The 17,090-nt window shown below is 29.9% G+C and overlaps 1 protein-coding gene across 1 annotated transcript; it reads right to left on the bottom strand.

Annotated features, from left to right (window-relative positions):
* Nucleotides 1-3,156: 3,156 nt before the first annotated feature.
* LOC129297008 (disease resistance protein RUN1-like) lies at nt 3,157-9,458 on the bottom strand. The gene is made up of 5 exons (XM_054935403.1): nt 8,777-9,458; nt 7,580-8,678; nt 6,464-6,874; nt 4,161-5,726; nt 3,157-3,997 (listed from the first exon to the last, which is right to left on the bottom strand). Exons 1-5 carry the CDS (start codon nt 9,256-9,258, stop codon nt 3,281-3,283), a joined length of 4,275 nt encoding a protein of 1,424 aa, XP_054791378.1. The 5' UTR covers nt 9,259-9,458; the 3' UTR covers nt 3,157-3,280.
* Nucleotides 9,459-17,090: the final 7,632 nt, after the last annotated feature.

Below are 17,090 nucleotides of genomic sequence, written 5' to 3' on the forward strand. Positions count from 1 at the left end.
TCTACGATGGGTGGCAACGGAGGATCCTAGATGGTCTTAGAGTGAATGTGAGTGTCCACTATCACTCAAGCTAGTCCGTAATTTGGCACTATGATTGCTATCCAGTTTATTTCTATGATAATACTCTCTATTAGCATATGGACACATTATGAAACGAAAGTAAGCAAATAAGAATTTTTTTACTAAAAACTTTCAATAAGATCTTATTTAAGAACTAATGATAGTCTAGCTGCTTTGAGTGTAGAAAATAATTTTTTTTACTACTAATAAGTCAGATGCATAACAAACTATAACCGAACTAATTAATTACATTAGTCAATAGTATTAAAACAATTGTTAAATAATTGGAAATGAATATTTCTATTTCAAGGATATTTTATCTTGAGAAACTATACTAGAATGTTCCCTAGGGTGAATCTATAAAACAATTTCTTTTACTTGGATCTTCTTCTTAATTAGGAATTTCATTGGGTTTATCCTGTAGTTTCTTTCATAAAAGAAATTCCCTTGAGGAAAAAAAAAATACGCACACATATATCATAATAATAATTTTAAGGAACTTTTGTATATATAACCTATTTTATATGATTAAGCTAAATAAATAACCTAATATTTATTATATTTTATATTATGATTGATTTATTATATTTGTAAATTATATACCCTTGTATATTAATAATAAATTTTTTATAAAATTTTAAAATTTTAATGATAAATCTTTTATATATCAATGATAAATTTTTTATATATCAATGTGAACTAATCATATTCTCACATTTTCAAAAATTTGATCAATATTTTTTGGGCATAAGATTTTTTTTTCTTTTACCAGTGGGTCAATTTATCCTAATTTTAATCATATCATAATACCATAAATAAATATTGACACAGTAAGTAAAAAATTATTATTATAACTAAACAGGAATAACAATGAATATATATATATATATAACTAATAAATAATTACGAAAGGAAATAAATATTAATTTATTAATTAAAAGAAATTTAAGGAGGCAATATATCATTTAAATAACTATAGCTAATACTGGAGCATGAATATCAATGCGCGTGCACATACAAATATTTAACAATTATAAGAAAAAATCAATATTAATTATTTATCTAAAAAAATAATTGATATAAATAAATTTAAATAGACAATGTGGAACAGTAAACAAACTATTAATAACAATGTGTGTATATACATATATGACTAGCAATTATAGAAAGGAATAAATATGAATTATTACACTAACTAAGTAAATAAATAATTATTACATAAAACTAAAACAATATGTATATGTAACAAACACTTATATAAAGAAATAGATATGAATTATTAGTCTAGATGAGTAACTATAAGTAAAATAATAATAATTTTTAACAATTATTAAAAGGAGAATTACATATATATCTCACATAAAAGAATTAATTACTATAAAATTTATTAACAATTAAATTAAAGTTACTAACAATATAATGTGTTATTATTTTTTTAATTAAATTTTTAATAAAATTTATAATAATTAATTCTTTTATATAAAATTTTAATGTAATTTTTTAATTATAAAAAGTTTATAACTAATCATACATAACAGATATAGAAAGCATCAATTATTACTAAAATCTCTAACATGTGAACGCGATGTGCGTGTTATTTGTCCTTTTCTCTCATACCTCTTTTCTCTCTGTCATGGATCACGAGAAAGGGTACGAAGAAATTTTATTTTTATTCAATCTAAGAGTGTGTGCAGTTGTATGAAGATAATACATCTAGGAGCATTAAAATAATCAACGAGAAATATCTAAGCAAATTTTAATAAAAATTAAATAATGACATTGGAAAAGAATAAATACATTATTTAATATAATTAAAAGGCAGGGAAAGATTTAAGAAAAATTTTAAAATGTTTCTTTTTTAAGGCTTCTCTCTAAATCTTGCTTGTTTTACTTTCACTCTCTCTCTGTTTTGTTTTTTTTTTTCAGTCCTCATCAAAAGGGTCCCTCAGCTATGTATAGACAACAAAGTTGAGAACAAGTGGTAGGGAAGCTTCTGACACCATTTTCCCACTGTAACGTTAATTGCCCGACTCATCCGGATCCATTACTTTTGTTTTTTTTTTTTGTGAAAAAATTAATTTTTTAATTTTTTAACTTTTAATTCCCTTATAACTCAGTACTTCAATTATAACTCATTGTGATTCAATCTCTTAATTATGACTCACCTATAACTCAGTTTCTCAACTTTTAAATCACTTATAAATTAATCTCTTAATTTTTGCTAATTTTTTCATGTTAGCTTATATCACATCAATGAGTAAGAAAAGGATATTTTAAAATAATAAATAAGCATTTTTTATTTCTCTTATTTGATAAAAAATTTTTTTAAAAAAATTAAAATATAAGGACTGAGTTATAGGTTAATCAAAAGTTGAGGGATTGAGTCACAGCGAGTTATAGTTGAGAGACTGAGTTGAAGCGAGTCATAATTGAGAAACTAAATTATAAGTGAGTTAAAAATTAAAAGACTAAATAATTAATTTTTTTTAATATAAATTCTTCATTGTCACGTGCAGACGGCTTTCCTTTAAAAAAAAAAAAGCTTTAACCCGCTCTCTTTCTTCCGCTTGCAGCCTTAGGATAAAAAAAATAAATAAATAAATAACTAAGTACATCTTTTGATATAAGACCTTAGTCTGAAATTGCACACATCATCATCAATTATTCCCCTATTTTCGCCCTTTCCCATGTCATATATATATATATATATATATTCTCCCTTTCCTGATGTGTCTTTCGCCATTCACAGTAACATTCTGGTCCTGGAGGTCATTGATGGTTGTTACAGGTCGCCGATGCTAAGACATTTACCGATAATGGGAAGGTTGAAAGAAGAAAGGATAAAAAATGAAAAAAAAAATGTGGAATAGAAACACGGAGCCAATTCTGGTGAAATAGAGTTCTACATGAAATTGAATTTTACCGTACCAAGCTAATTATTTTTTAAATTTTATTTTTATTTCCAATTCTAAGGTCAAACTTTCAGCATACCGAACAGGACCTTAAAACACAGAAATCGAGACATGATTTAATTTTGTTTCACGGTCGAAAAAGAAATAAATCAAATAATAAGTAATACATTAAATAATCTGCACGTAACAGAAAATTTATTAATATTGTAAAAGCGAGTTTTTTTTTTTTTTTGGGTTTAGACCTGGGATATATACAAGACGATTTGACAGTGCCATACTTTTATATCCCGTATATACATGATGGTTTTTCAGATCCTGAAGGCTCTTCTAACATCATAGCCGAAGGCAAATCTTATTAGCAGCAAGATCAACAAGAAAAGAAACAGTCTGATAATATAATAGAGAACATTGGACTTGCTGGGAATGGAAGATGAGATTTTCTCTTCCCTCATTTCTTGTGTCTCCAATTGCTCCTGGCACTCATCATCTTCACTCTCAATTCCATCTTCAGAGCTTCCTTCTTCACAAGTGTTGAAAAACTCAGCCAATTTTTCTGACACAGATTGTAAGCTTCTGTCCAAAGTTTCTTCATCCCCACTATAATCGTCATCCCCTTCGAAGATCAAATGAAACCCACATTTTTTCAACTCTAAACCCTTATTCATAGGCGGGTTTAACCGAGTCACACTAAATGTGTCACCATCTCGCAAGAAGGGCATGAGATGATGGTAATCTGGGAACCTGCAAAGGTGTATGTGTTCTTCATTCGTTGTTGGCAACCCACGCAAGTCCAATCCTGTAGTACATATATTTTTGCCAAGTTTAAGGACATCTAGTTTGATATCCACTACCCCAGGAAGATCTCGCGCTTCAGGTATATCATGGTTGATTGAAAGAATGACGCCTATAATTACACCTGTTAGTTCACGGTTTTTGGGCTTTGAAAAGCTTACAGTTTGCCCTGAAAACCATTTGGGTAATCTTGTTCCTGGCATGCTCAAATTTATTAAATTCCTCAGTGTAACCTGTCATCATGCAAGAAGTCAATTGACTAGTACGGAAAAAAAATTGATGAATCACAAATTAATCTGATTTATCCCTAAAATAAACATGAATGTATCCATATTTTTCATCTTCATTTATTTATTCATTGATGATGGGAGGGGGAAAGAGAGGGAAAGAATGAACCTTGGAAAATCTCTTGCGGATTGTGGAAGAGCATGCAATGCATCCACCCAAGTACAACCACTTCAGAGACTCCAACCGTTCAAGGCCAGGAATATCCACCAATTTTATACAGTTTGCGAGGTTCAGATCCTTTAAACTTTTTAAATTTGAAAGGTCATGAATGCTTTGTAAGGAACAACAGTTTGCAGCATCCAGTTTTGTCAAGCTCGAGGGAAGAGCAGGGAGAGAAACCGGCTCTGTGCAGTTCTGAAGAAAGAGTTCCCTGAGAACGGAAAGACCCGCCAAACTGGAAGGAAGGCTGTGAAATTTGTTTTGGCTTAGATTCAAAGTCTCCAAACACGATAACTTCTCAAAATCATCAGGAATTGACCCAGATATTTTCCAACCTCGGGCATCTAGATCATTCAGAAATATCATTTTGCAGAAAAAAGATGAGATTTCAGTAGAATCCTGAAGCAAGTTATCTTCAGACTTCTTGGCCATTTTCAAAGTCCTTAAGCTCGTAAGCTCACCAAAGCTTTCAGGTAATTCTGTCAGACCCGTTTCCTCCATCCGAAGATGGTACAAGGACTTCAAATGTCCTATAGAATTAGGAAGCCTTCTGAGCATTCTGCATCGGTCCAACCTTAAATGGACTAGATTTTCAAGCTTTCCGATGGACTCTGGTAGTTCTACAATGTTACCATTGAAAATGTTCCAGGTTGTAAGAGCTGTGAGGTTGCCAACCGATTTAGGTAGATATCTCATCTGGCAATTCCTCATTTCAAGCTTTTTGAGTAACGTCATATTTCCAATCTCACCTGGCAAATCTGTGATCACTGCCCCATCTAGCTGAAGCTCAACAATGGAAACCATAGACTTAATGGACTCAGGCAATTTATTCAGAAACTTACAGTTTCCTACTGATAGTTCTTTCAGATAAGACAATGATCCAACCGAAGAAGGAAGCTCTCCAATAGCACTACCAAAAAGCCAAAGCTTTGAAAGTGATACGAGATTTCCAATAGAATCAGGAATCCTAGTGAGAGATTCACAATGCATCAAACTGAGCTTCTCAAGGTTTTTTAAACGCCCTACAGAGTTGGGTAGTTCTTCTAATCCAGATTGGTCAAGAGACAGCTCTTGCAGAGAACACAAGAGTCCGATGTTGTCGGGTAGCCTTTTTAGGTTCTGGCAACCATTTAAAATAAGAATTTCAAGTTTCTCAAGGTGAAAAATAGTCTCGGGCAGCTCCGCCAAAGCCGTGCGATCAGCAAGAAGTTTTTTCAGTGATTTCAAGTTGGTCAAGTTTTCTGGTAACGATTTCAACTTGAAGCAGTATGAGAGACAGAGGGTCTCCAAATTTTTCAGCCCAGATACATCCTTGGGTAACTCAGCAAGTTCCCTGCAAAGAGTCAGATTCAAATGACGAAGTGTAGTCAAATTGCTAATTGATTCATGAATTCTTCTCAGGTTAAAGCAGTTCTCGAGAACAATCTTCTCTAAACGTCGACACCCAGAGAGATCAGGAAGCGTTTCTAGGTTGTAGCAGTGGGACATGTTCATGACCATCATGTTCTCTGGCACCTGCAAGCCAACGTAATATGTTATTATGATATTATAGAATTGATATAGTATCTTAGTTGTGGCTCACTGATTTGCATGTCAGATTTAACCCGCGTCACGCGGTAAAATAAAAGAAAAAAGAGAATTAAGTTTGATTCGTAATGAACATAGCCGACCACAGAGAAAAAGAAAATGAGAAGTTCGAAGAAAATTTTAAATAACGTTCTTAGAGTATTTTATATCATGTTTTCTTGCAAAACAATATTAGACAACTTTTTTTTAGGGGGGGGGGAGAACAATTGCGAGAATATAAAAAAATTACGCTTAGCATGTTCTTTATACTAAAAGCAACATCTTCTAATTTTTTATATTTTTTGTTGGTCCTAAATTTTTTTGCAAACCATCTGATATCTGAAACTACATTAGACTTTGACTAATCTAAATCTAAACCAGGTCGAGTCCTAATTACTAATTAGAGGTGACTCTTTCAAAAGTATTTCACACAAATTTAAACTTGAGACGTCATCATATAAAACAACATATCTATAAACTACACAGGAGTTTATTTTGCATGAATAATTTGAATGCAAGGATTTGTACCCTTCTCATTTTGATAATCCTTTTTAAGTTTCAATTTTTTTAAAATGTGACCCGTTAAGGTGTCCGTAATAATATCATGGCCCCTGTATTGCTGATCGTTAAATTTATAACTAATATAATCAGGATAATGAACTTGAGAATTGAAGCATGAACCAAACCTTGTAGCCTCCCCGATTCCACAAATTCTCAATCTTGCCGCGTGAGAGATCAAGGACAGCCAATTCTCGGAGCAAAAAATCAGAAGGCATGAATTTTAAAGGGCATCCTTTCCATTGTAACCACTTCAATTCTGGAGGGAAAGATTTGAACTTCCCTTCCAATCTCACATTATTGATCTGAAGCAGCACCAAGTTCACCATTGTTTCGAAGGACTTGGTTTGAAGCACGACAGCCTCTCCGTCTATCTCAACTCGTTGAAAATATTTCTTGTTCAACTGCTTAAGGAATGCCCGAGCATTTGCAAAACTCAAACCCCATTGAAGGTGTTTCCCAGAAATTACTTCATCCTTATGATCTTTAGTAGATCTTTCCTCTAAGTCTAGGACCATGCCTTGAATACTCCTCGTTCCCTACGGTATCGAAAGCAGCCAAATATTTAACAACATATATAAGGAATTGGTATTGTTATCAGAGGAGTGGAGAAGAAGCTATAAAAATCGCTAACACCAAAAATCTGAGGCACTTGTGTGAAATGCATGTCAGACATTATATATAATATTTAATGCATGTCAAGATTTTCCATTGGTCTGATATATGCACAGCATGCAATTTGAGAACGTGTTACGACATTGTAGTATTTTATTGAACCAAATCTGATTAAGATAGTTGCAATATGATTAAATAATCTGACATGGCTGCCTTATAAAATTCTGTCTTTTCTTTTGTTTGTCTTAGTCACTCCTCCTGCCCGCAAAAGACAAGGAACGCGAGGACATGCATTCTTTTATTTTACCGAAACGTACAAACAACTATCACCATTTAACTTCAAATTCTTTTGGAAAAACTCAGCAACAGAATAGTGTAGTTATCTACATAAACACCCATTTATTTTAAAGCATAATTAATTATATACGCAGCGGTTAAATTTTTTTTTTTTTTTAAGAATCAAATTATAATGTTATTATAATCTTACAAAAAGCCATTTAATAACCGGAAAATCAATTAAGTTTCCTGCCTTAACAAGGATGATAATGGAGTGGCGAAGCACTTCGGCTCATACAGACATGCAAAAGGAATTTATCTTCAAACTAAGAGATCTTGTCCAGGATCCTTACCTTAAAATTCCTCAAAACAGCTAGAATTTCAGACCGATCCCACAATCTGCTACGCATGCCGGGATCGACAAGGTTTTCATCCACAACGATTTGCCTTCCCATGTCTCTAATTTGATCATGCATCCAAATCGTTTCGTCCTCTCTGATTTTGATCAAACACTTCTCTGTGAGATCTGTGATTGCTATCTCTCCCCTAAATCCACAACCTCTCAATATATCAATCACATCTTCTCGCTTCATACTCATCTGGACGAACAAACAAGCAATGTCGAGGAAGATGGATTTCTCTTGTTCATCTAACCCCTCATAACTGATCTTCAACACTTCCTGGAGATTCCCAGGTCGAGTCTGCTTCAGTTTCTCCACAGCATCAACCCATTCCTTTTCCCTTCTCTTACCAAATAACATTGAACCAAACACTTCCAGAGCCAAAGGCAATCTTCCTGTTAAAGAAACTATTTCCTTCGACAATTTCAAAAGATTTTTGTCCGCAGGTTCATTTCTCCTCATTGCATGGTAACTGAATAGTTCTAGCGACTCAGACTCACCCAATACATGAACCTCGTACAAAACATTAACATGACGCTCAGGCAAAGCTTGTGTATTCCTTGAGGTGACTACTATGCGGCTTCCTTTATGGAACCATTCTCTTTTGACTATTAGAGTATCGAGCTGCTTCACATCATCCACATCATCCAGGATTATTAGACCTGGATATTCATCAACGATTCTTCTGAAAGCAGGAATGTTGTCACCAACCACTACTTGAGATGAAATGTCACTGATAATTCTGTTTCTAAGAGAAATTAAACCTCCATCTTTGGATGAAACTTCTCTAACACTTGAAATGAAGCTGCGATGCTCAAAATGCACAACAAGTCTGTTAAAAAGAGCTTTTGCAAGGGTTGTCTTACCAACCCCACCCATCCCATACAATCCCAATACTCTTATGCCGTTGGATCTCATGTCTAACAACTCCAACAATTCTTCAATTCGAGCATCGAGTCCAACGGTAAATTCAGCAACACCCACCGGAGCATTACTCAGTTCTCTCAGAATCCTTGTCACTATAAGTTGAATTAGGTCTTCTTTATTTCCACTATAACAGTAAATACAGTAAATCACTCAGTAAACACAGAATAGCGAAAACAGAGAATGGTAGGTAGTTGCAATGTAATTGTAAATAGATGAAACTACCTGGGATGCCGGAAAGGGAAGCCAGCAATTCCACCTATTTTCTTCATAGCTTCCCTCCATCTGCTTACCTCTTCTTTGCTCCTCTTGGCTTCGTGTTTCTTGAAATATTTTCTGAATGGACCCTCTTGTTTTCGCACATGACTCGGGTCGACGTTGAAGAACACTGGCAGAATCAGTCTACCGCAGTCCCAAATCTTGGCAAGCTCCTCCAAACACCAATGAGAAGAAGCATATCTAGGGGAGAAGATGATGATCGAAGCGGCGGAGTCATCGATGGCTTCCAGCAGACTCGGTGCTATCTGGTCACCGCGATCCAATCCAACGTCGTCGAGGAAAACCCGAACGTCGCGAGATTGGAGGGCGTTGAAGAGGGGTTTGGTAAAGCAACGACGAGTATCCGCACCTCTAAAGCTCAGGAAGACGTCCCACCGGAGCCTGAATGCTCCTGGAGTCGAAGAAACCACCTCGCCGTCCGGTGACATTTCTGAGCAACGAATCTATATTGCTTTGTAGAGAGGGAAGGAGAGTGCTTCTCGAATGTTGAGGAGATTTTATAGAAGAGAAAGCAATTTCAGATTCTCTGTGCTTTACGCTATTAGGAGAGAAATCGATAGATTTGAAGTGTTCAAATATAATTGCATCTCCGCTGCCATTATCAACGGTTCTGACACAACGCTTCTTGTTCAGCCATGGGGCCATACGTACGAGAAGGGGAAATTTGCCTCGACACTGATGTGTAACGAATGACTAAGCAGGACACTCGAGAAACTTGGACTTCAGGTTGTTGCAATTTCTTTGGCCACAAAAAGTCAAAAACAAAAGCGCTGTCAAGTTTTTATATGTCAGAGAGATCTTAAAAATCTGAGCCTGCCCTCCTTGCTACCTGTGTGAAAATAAAATTTTATAAGAACATATTTAATTATCTTTAATAATTTAATGGGATGTTATTTAATTTCATATTTTAGTTGTTAAAACCTAAACTGAGGATTGTTTATATGAAGTCAATATTTATATGATTAAACATGTATTATCATTTATAATTACTTCTTAATTTTAAATAGGTTGATTTTAATTATATATAGTTACAGGTTAAAACTTAAATCGATACTTATTTATAAAAAATTAACAAATATACTTATGTTATTAATTATAGTCACTCATTAATTTTGAATAGGTTGTGGTTAATAACATAAGGTTACTTGTTAAAATTTAAATAAATATTTATCTATATTTATACAAAACCAACACTTATATAATTAGATGTTCTATCATTTTTTACAACTTATTAATTTTTAAATGGGTTGTTATTACTTGTCAAAATCGGAATATACGTTTGTTTATTCATCCAAAAAATCTCAAGAGTAATTAGGCTTTTTCACAATTTTTTTTTCACACAGATATTTAGAAATGCGGTGAGATTTTTTATTTTTAAGATCTTTCTTGGCTATAAAAGCTTTTCATTTTCAAGGATCCGTAGATAATATTTTTTCAAAACAAAATTACATCATTCTTTTATAAAAAAATAGTTGCTTAATTCTAAGCCACTCCCTTCATACACTAGTACGATTAAATTGCAGCATTCTTTTAGAAGCAGCTTTTAATAATAATATGCATGTCAATAAGAATAAATATACATTACTCCCTTCATTCAAAAATATAAAATATTTTTCTTACTCTTCAATAAAATAGTTATCTATTTTTTAATTAATCATATCTTTCTATATTTATCCCTATTAAACACTCTACACTAAATATAAAGTTATTATCAATATGAGCACTCTTGAAAAAAAAGGCAATAATTACACCTTGAAAGATTAAAAATACTTTACATTTTTTAAATATTCAATTTCTTAAAAAATCTTATATTTTTTAACAGAGGAAGTATTTTTTTTCTTTTTACCTTTGGTTCCAATTTATAACAAGTGAAAAGAATGTCATAAATTTTTAGATACGAGATTTGAGGTTAATAAACCTATGAACAATAAAAAAAAATGAGAATTTAGGTTAATAAATCTAAGAGGTAAAATGATTTTTTTTAAGTACTAAGCTGGTTATGTTTTGAATCAAGATTAGTTGGAAGAAAATCCTTATATTTTGGATTAAAGGCAGTGCAACATAAGACATTTTTTAGAAGCTCAACATAAACTAAAATATAAGATATTAGGCAGGTTTTATATATTTTTTCAATTATACACATACTTTATTAAATTACATTCTAGTAATTAATGAGAATGTCTTAAATAAGTCAAATGTTATATTTATTTTACTCAATAGTATAATTGGAAAGATGTGAAAGTTTTTAAGAAATTAAGATTTAAACCAATTTTTTTAGAAATGTAAATTAGTTAATAATAATTTATATTATAAATTATAAAACTAATACTTATATTGTGATTAGGAAAGGGTATTATTTTTTTATCATACCAATTTAATCTATAACCCTAACTAATTACCGTTGGATCAACTTTAACCATGCATCCAACTGTTCTTTGCATTTTTAAAATTTTGGTATGCCGTTTTTTTATTTTTCATGCCTTCTAGAATTTGTATATGGTACTCCTTCCATCCTGATTATAAAACACTTCTAGATAAAATTATAAAAAATAAGAGCTTTTAAAAAATCACACAGTTAATACTCTATTTGTTAAATAATATTAAAGAGAGAATATATAAGAAATGTAATATTAAAAAATTTCATTAATAAAATTTTATTTTTGCTAAAATATCTTATATTTTAGAATGCTGAATTTTTTTAAAAATTATTTTATAATTTGAGGTAGAGGTAGATTTTTTAAAATCATCACTTATATTATAAAGTATAATAATTGTTACTATATAACTACAGTTTTTAAATGTTAATAATGGAGCCATTTTTATTTATGGCCAAAAAAGAAAAGGAAAAAAAAAAAAAACAAAGAGAGTGGACAAAGAAAATTGGTGAGAAAAATATTAGGAAAAAAAAATATAATGATATGGCATTGGTATGTAGATAAACAATAGTTTAAAAAATAATTAAAAATATAGAACCCTTAATACAATTAAAAAAAATTAATTTATGAGACTAATAAAAAGGCATATGCTATGAGTTTAAATTTACGCAAAATAACAATTTATATTATAAGATGATTTGTTCCTTATATTTCAATAATTATAAAGTTTTCGTAATGGGGCCTATTTTTATTTATGGTAGAGAGAGAGAGAGAGAGAGAGAAGGAAAAAATAAAATTGGCGGGAAAAATATTAGGAAGAAGTATTATGATATAGTATTGGTATGTAAATAAACAATACTTTAATAAACAATAGAAAAATTGAATGTGGGACTCTTAATAAACTAAAAAAAATTAATTTATAAGATTAAAAAAGAGACATATGTTATGGATTCTAATTTACACAATATAACAAATATAGATGAATTGTTCCTTACATTTTTAACAATTGTAAAGTTTTTGAACAGTAATAATGGGGCCCATTTTTATTTATGGTCAAAAAGAAAAAGAAAAAAAGAGAGAGTCGAAGAAAGAAAATTGGTGGAAAAATATTAGGAAAAAGTATAATGATATAGTATTGGTGTAGATAAACAATAGTTTAATAAATAATAAAAAAAATGAATGTGGGACCCTTAATAAAAAAATTTATTTATAAGAATAATAAAAAGACATATGTCATGAATTTTAATTTACACAAAATAAAAACTTATATTATGAGATTGTTATAGCCTAAAATATATATATATATATATATAGACAAATAAATAAATAAATATAATACTAATAAGGATATATAAGTTGGTGTTTTAATAGTAATAATATTAATTTTTGAGAACATATGCAGCAAGAAGAAGACTTGGTGTAGTGATTATTATATAAGCCCATATGTAAAAGGTCTGAAGTTTGAAATCTCGGGAGCACAAAGAGGAATTTTATTTCTGTTGGTTTTAGTCTATATAAAATTATCATAATGCCTTCTTCCTCATTTGATAAATTCTCTTTTACTTCTTCCTTATCCAGTCGCACTCTCTCTCTCTCCCCCCCACACACACATAGAGAGAGAGAGAGTATTCAATATTGTTCTCCAACCTTTTACCATAATCGACTATCTCTCCCCGTTTTACTCCTGGCTATCACCGACAATACAGAAGGCTCCCATTGATTAGTGACATTCAAACACTCCTTTATGCGTGCGGACTTTGTTTTTTTCCCTCTCCTTCTTGATCTGTTGCTTTCCTTGCATCATTCACGTTTGAGATGTGGATGAAATAAAGGACCAGATTGTTGAGGCTAGAAGGTTTTTTTTTTCACGAGTCGTTCCTTTCCCGGCTCAACTATGAGCTCTGTGCTAAGCTTTGTGCTCCATTTTTGCATCCTCTCTATGTGCTGTTTTGTCTATGTGTTTTGGGCTGAGAAATCACAAAGCATCAAAACTAGAGTGGAGCTGTTACTGTAAGCTTGTATCGGTGCTGTGGAGTCGGGCTTCTTCCATTGCTACACATGGTGACAGTGTTTAGATTATTTCTCCCCTATTCAACCGGTTATTTCAATTTCTTCATCCTTGTCTTTTGTTGTGGTGAGTCAAGGGTGCGAGGAAGAACGAGACCCTAACCAGAATTAAAGGCAAGGAATATTTTGAGAATTTAAAACTTCAACAAGTAAGTGAATAGCATTCCATTTAATTTATTTTTAATAATTTTTATTGAAATATTTTATTCTTATGAATTACATTAATTTTAAAAATTATGAAATATTAATGAAGGACAAATGAGTTATGATATGTGCATTTATTTATTTTTAAAAGGATATTTTCAAGATTGATGAAAGCATTCACGTATGGTTGTTAAGCTTTGAAATGTATTGGCTATTTAATTACTACAAGTTTGGTATATTAGCTATTAAGTATGATTTTTGTAAATTTTGAGAATTGAAATAATTTATGCAAGTTTGGCATTGAGAATGGTAATTTTATTACAGTAATAATTATTTTTCTCGCATGTTTGAAACGTGATTTTGAAGAGGGCTCTAAATAGAACACTGCTACTAACGGCAATTCGTTACCCCGTGGCACGCTGTGGTTAAACACTAGCTAATTTGTTTCATAAGTTTTATTCTTACATTTAGTATTCGTGGGCTTTGTGTCCATGTTTATTTCGTAATTTCGACTGCGTTTGGTTACTTACCCTCGAGACTAGTGTGTCCATGTTTGTTTTCGTGACATAAGTCGTGTTTGGTTGTTTACTCTCGTGAACTGTGTGTCCACATTTGTAACCTGTTCTGTTGAGTTCTCAAAATTTTAAATGTTGATTAATATGTGTTTTCAAAATTTACATGATTTTGGCTAGTAATTTTACTACTTTGAGTTATATGTGAGTAAATTATTTTCTTTAAGCATGATAATATAAATTATTTTCAATTTACTCTTACTTTACAATTATGATTATGACTTACAGGCTTATAAATTTTTGTGGAATTATTTTTAATTAGTTGACACCATCATTAGAATTGGTTGATTTAAATTTTAAGAATTTTACCATAGGAATGCTATTTACTGAAAAAAATTATTTTGGCTTCAATTTTGTTGGCTAACGCTAATCCCACCATCAATCTCTAAAGGGCAAAATAACTATAGTGGTGAAAGTTTTTGATTGGTACTATTACTTTTAATGTAAATATATAATTCGTAGGTCTTTTTGATTTTAAAAAAAGATTAGATACTCCACATACGTTGTTGATAGACCTTATTTTTTATTTGTATATTGGTTGCTGGCCGGAAGGAGCTACGCTCCTAATTTATACTGTTATCTGTAAAAATTTCTATTGCAAAATTTTCAGAAGATTCTAGTTATAGGAGAGGTTCTGTCGAAATTTCTATAAAATATTGAAGTCTTCTTATGAGCAGTAATATTAAAAATGTTATAAATTCTATATAATCTGATTATTTTTTTAAAAAAAATGAATTGAATTTTTTTCATGTTAAGGCTTACAGAAAAGCACTATGTAGTTTGCTCCTGTGCCGATCACCCTCTATTTTTGGAGCGTGACAGAGATGATTTATTCCTTACATTTTTAATGATTGTAAAGTTTTTAGCATTAATAATGGGTATCATTTTTATTTAGGAAAAATGATAACAAAATTTTTTAAATTATATAAATAAAATTTAATCCCTCAAAATATCATAATTCCCTTATAACTTTTAGAAACTTTTCTGTTATTAATAAATTTATAAAAATGACTAAATTGCTTTTGTTAAAAATAAATAATCGTGAGTTTTGTTTAAATATCATAATTTTTTTTCTTATATTCGCAACAATGCAACAATAAATTACAACTTCACATGTTAAATTCTTGATATTATTACAAATGTTGAAAATAATAAGTAATGATTACAAGATTTGTTTAAATAATCATAAATTTTTTTCTTATATTCGCAATAATGTAATAGAAAATTATAAGTTCGCATGTTAAATTTCTAATATTGCTATAAGCATTGAAAAAATAACAAGTAATGATCACATATTTTGTTTAAATTATCACAACTTTGCTTTTTATATTTACAACAATATATAGTAGATCTCAACTTCATATGTCAAATTCTTGATATTGTTACAAGAGCAATTTGATCATTTAGATAAATTTATTAATGATAGAAAAATTTCTAAGGACTTCATTAAAATTATGATATTTTGAGAAATTAAATTGTTATTTATATAATTTAAAAAATTTTATTACTATTTTTTCTTTTATTTGGTAAAAAAGAAAAAAATAGAGAGTGGGAAAAAGAAAATTGGTATGATAATTGTTACTGTATAACAGTTTTTTGAACAGTAATAATGAGAGTTATTTTTATTTATGGTTAAAAAGAAAAAAATAAAAAAGAGAGTGGAAGAAACAAAGTTGGTGGGAAAAATATTAAAAAAAGTATAATGATATAGTATTGGTATGTAGAAACAATACATTAATAAATAATAAAAAAATTGAATGTGGGACCCTTAATAAAATAAAAAAATTAATTTATAAGAATAATAAAAAGACACATGTTATTAATTTTAATTTACACAAAATAAAAAATTATATTAAAAAATTATTTTAATTTATAAAAAATTTGTTCCTTACTTTTTTAATATGCACTAGTAAATAAATTATTCATTTTTTTATATGTATCAGAATAATAAATTGTAAAAAAATGATGTTCTTATTCAAATATTTCTAATAAATGAAGCATATGACATAATAAGTCATAAATGATTGACTTTTAAATAGGCAATTGGAGGTGAATTTATACCTGCCACCACCTATTTTTCCATCCTTTGTTTATTAATATGGCACCTTAAATTTAGGGTTTCAAAAATAAAATTCATAGTATTTTGGGCCCCAAGAATTTACTAAATGAAATTTTTTTGGTACATTACTGAATGAAAACAATGGTCCCCGGCCCATAAATAATATACTCCAGAATAATAAATTATTGGTAAAAAAATTTTCAATTAGGTTCCAAATAAACTGAAATTTCACTGTAGGCTTAGAGTACTAAAATGAAATAAATTTTCTTACTTAAACGATCAAAATACCCTTCAATTATGACTAACATTATTGAAATAACAAGTTTAGTTATGATTTTTATAAGTAATATAAATAAAATAACAAGTCAAATTATGATTTTTATAATTAATATTTATTATTATAATAATAAGTTAAGTTATAATTTTTACAAGTAATATAATTGAAATAATAAGTTAAGTTATATTTTACAAGTAATATGCTAAAATAATTAAACAAGTTATAATTTTTATAAATAATATTGCTATAATAATAAGTCAAGTTATGATTTATACAAGTAATATTATTATAATAACAAGTCAAGTTACATTTTTTACAAATAATATTATTAGAATAATAAGAAATTATGTTTATTTTATTAATATTAATATTACTTATAAAACATGTAACTTGACTTGTTATTATGCTACTATTACTCGTAAAAATCACAAGTTGATATTACAACAAAAACAACACATTTCTCCAAAATTATTTTGAAAAAAACACATAAAAATCATGAGAAAAAAGATTTCGTTTGGATTTCCTCTAAAAAATTTTTAGTGAGTTAAGATTTATAGAAATTTTTATTTTTTCTCAAAATATTCAGAGAGAAACAATTTTCTCGGATTAATCCGCAAGAAAATGTTTCTCACAAAAAAAATCTAAGAGAAACTTCTCTCAAATTTATTTAAAGAAATATTTTTTCAAAATTTTATGAGAATTTTCTTTTAAAAATGTTTTGAGAGATATTTTTAACAAGTATATATCAAGAGAAATTCTCTAAAAA

The sequence above is a fragment of the Prosopis cineraria genome, unplaced genomic scaffold (genome assembly GCF_029017545.1).
Source record: "Prosopis cineraria cultivar Desert tree isolate PC_DT_omini unplaced genomic scaffold, ASM2901754v1 PC416, whole genome shotgun sequence".
NCBI lineage: Eukaryota > Viridiplantae > Streptophyta > Magnoliopsida > Fabales > Fabaceae > Prosopis > Prosopis cineraria.